General features: G+C 51.6%; 1 protein-coding gene across 1 annotated transcript in view; it reads left to right on the top strand.

The window, feature by feature from the left end:
• Window positions 1-1,712, top strand: part of xylb (xylulokinase homolog (H. influenzae)) — a 6,769-nt gene that overhangs the window by 1,345 nt on the left and 3,712 nt on the right. The window contains exons 2-9 of the mRNA XM_037694026.1: window positions 389-461; window positions 537-655; window positions 744-825; window positions 977-1,017; window positions 1,097-1,212; window positions 1,297-1,412; window positions 1,480-1,553; window positions 1,630-1,701. Of these exons, the coding sequence (XP_037549954.1) occupies window positions 389-461; window positions 537-655; window positions 744-825; window positions 977-1,017; window positions 1,097-1,212; window positions 1,297-1,412; window positions 1,480-1,553; window positions 1,630-1,701 (693 nt within the window). The remainder of the gene's footprint in view (window positions 1-388; window positions 462-536; window positions 656-743; window positions 826-976; window positions 1,018-1,096; window positions 1,213-1,296; window positions 1,413-1,479; window positions 1,554-1,629; window positions 1,702-1,712) is intronic.

Here is a 1,712-nt window from a genome sequence, read left to right as displayed (position 1 = left end):
TCACCTGTCACTAACAGGTGTGGTCTCACCTGTCACTAACAGGTGTGACCTCACCTGTCAGTATCGAGGTGTGGTCTCACCTGTCACTAACAGGTGTGGTCTCGCCTGTCACTAATAGGTGTGGTCTCACCTGTCACTAACAGGTGTGGTCTCGCCTATCACTAACAGGTGTGGTCTCACCTGTCACTAACAGGTGTGACCTCACCTGTCAGTAACGAGGTGTGGTCTCACCTGTCACTAACAGGTGTGGTCTCGCCTGTCAGTAAAGAGGTGTGGTCTCACCTGTCACTAACAGGTGTGGTCTCACCTGTCACTAACAGATGTGGTCTCACCTGTCACTAACAGGTGTGGTCTTGCCTGTCAGTAACGAGGTGTGTTTTTGTTTCAGAGGATCTCATTGGTCAGCAGCTTCGCTGCCTCGCTCTTCCTTGGTGGTTACGCAGCAATCGACTACAGCGATGGTATGGACCGATCAATCGGCTGATCGATTACCTCATCCACCGTTTGATCACCCCTCTGATTGGTCCATTGTTCAGGTTCTGGGATGAATCTGCTGGACATCAGGAACAAAACATGGTCTGGTGTCTGCCTGGAAGCCTGCGCCCCTCATCTTGACCGACTGCTGGGACCTCCTCTGCCGTCCACATCTGTGCTGGTAAGACCGGTCTGTCCCAGGTCTGCTGGTCCGTACTGGTCCCGTGTTGGTCTTGACTGGTCCATCCTGGTCCTGTGGGGTGTTCCAGGGTCCGGTCTCATCCTACTTTGTTCGTCGATACGGTTTCTGTGAGAGTTGCAGGGTTGTGGCGTTCACTGGCGATAATCCAGGTAGGAAATTACTAAACTATCAATAAAACCTGAAAGCTCAGCAGTCCAACGTGTTCCTGTGTCTGAGGTTTTCACCGGCACACCAGATAGTGCTGGTGGTTCAGGTCCTGTTTGTTTGTGATTCTTGTTCGAATCCAACTCTTTTTTTCAGCATCTCTGGCAGGAATGAGGCTCCAGAGGGGCGATGTGGCTGTAAGTTTGTTTGTGCTTCCTTGTTGTTGTTTGTGTTTCCTTGTTGTTGTTTGTGTCTGACCTGTTTGTGTTGTTGTAGGTGAGTTTAGGGACCAGCGACACGGTGTTCCTGTGGATCCAGGAGCCCCGGCCGGCCCTGGAGGGCCACATCATGTGCAGCCCGGTGGACATTCAGGCCTACATGGCTCTGCTGTGGTAAGAACTCGCTCCAACCGGATTAGAACCATGTGACAGCCTCAGCTGTTCCTGATGTTTCTTTTGGTTCTGGTTCTGGCTCAGCTTCAAGAACGGATCTTTGACCAGAGAACGGATCAGGAACGAGTGCACCAGAGGATCATGGGAAGTTTTTTCTGCTGCACTGAGAGAGACGCCGCTCGGAAACAACGGAAACATTGGTAAGGATGACTTTTGTCCTTCTGTCTGTTTGTCTTTGGGCTTTTATTTTGATGGTTTGTTTTTCAGGCTTTTATTTTGACAGGATGGAGATCACTCCTCCAGCTGTGGGCGTTCATCGCTTCGACTCAAACGACTCAGAGGTCAGAGGTCAAGTTCTACTGAGCTGGAACATTTCTGAACATGACATCACACCTCACCTGTCCCACCTGTCCACAGGTGTCCCACTTCTGTCCTCAGGTGGAGGTCCGGGCCCTGGTGGAGGGTCAGGTTCTGTCCAGGAGGCTCCATGCTGAGAGGCT

Source organism: Nematolebias whitei, chromosome 20, assembly GCF_014905685.2.
Source record: "Nematolebias whitei isolate Nwh7 chromosome 20, NemWhi1, whole genome shotgun sequence".
Classification (NCBI taxonomy): domain Eukaryota; kingdom Metazoa; phylum Chordata; class Actinopteri; order Cyprinodontiformes; family Rivulidae; genus Nematolebias; species Nematolebias whitei.
This window is presented reverse-complemented; position numbering and strand designations above follow the sequence as displayed.